At 62.3% G+C, this 589-nt stretch overlaps 1 protein-coding gene across 9 annotated transcripts in view; it reads left to right on the top strand.

The window, feature by feature from the left end:
- Positions 1-589, top strand: part of ZAN (zonadhesin) — a 14,287-nt gene that overhangs the window by 6,141 nt on the left and 7,557 nt on the right. For all 9 annotated transcript variants that reach the window (XR_003095461.1, XM_025211077.1, XM_025211079.1 and 6 more), the window contains one exon: positions 220-347. Coding sequence is in view for 8 of the 9 variants with exons in the window: in XM_025211077.1 (XP_025066862.1) it covers positions 220-347 (128 nt within the window). In the remaining variant the exon portion in view is untranslated. The remainder of the gene's footprint in view (positions 1-219; positions 348-589) is intronic.

Here is a 589-nt window from a genome sequence, read left to right as displayed (position 1 = left end):
CTGCTGGGCTCTGAGGCATGCCACTGCTGGGGTCATGCCCCTGCCCTTTGAGCCATGATTTTTGGGGGCCTGGCTTGCACTGGACCCGTGACTTTGGCCTTTGACCCCCCTGCCGGCTTCTGTCACGACCCTATCTCCTTCCCATGCATGTCAGGCCCTGACTCATTCCCTGTTTTGACCCTTGACCAAGGCTCTGACCCCTAACCTCTGACCTCCCAGGTGTGCGGCTTGTGCGGCAACTTCAACCACCAGCCTGAGGATGACCTAACTTTGCCAGATGGGCACCCGGCCCCCAGCGCCCCTGCCCTGGGCAGCGCCTGGCAGGCGCCCGGGCCCTCCCCGCCAGGGTCAGAGGCAAGGGGGCAGTGGGGCGGACCACTGCTCAGTGGGGTGGGAGTGGTGGGGAGCATTGCCTGGGCTAGGGACAGACCATTGTCCATTGGGGGCATGGGGTAGGCAACTGTCCAGCTGGGGGTGGGGGAAATCATTTTGCAGTGGGGGGGATTGGGTTAGATCATTGTCCCATGGGGAGACACTGGGCTAGACCATTGTATCATAGTGGGGGGCATTGGGTTAGACCACTTCCTGG

Source organism: Alligator sinensis, unplaced genomic scaffold, assembly GCF_000455745.1.
Source record: "Alligator sinensis unplaced genomic scaffold, ASM45574v1 scaffold553_1, whole genome shotgun sequence".
NCBI classification, from domain to species: Eukaryota; Metazoa; Chordata; order Crocodylia; family Alligatoridae; genus Alligator; species Alligator sinensis.
The sequence above is the reverse complement of the archived record's forward strand: the minus strand, read 5'-3'. Positions and strand labels throughout refer to the sequence as shown.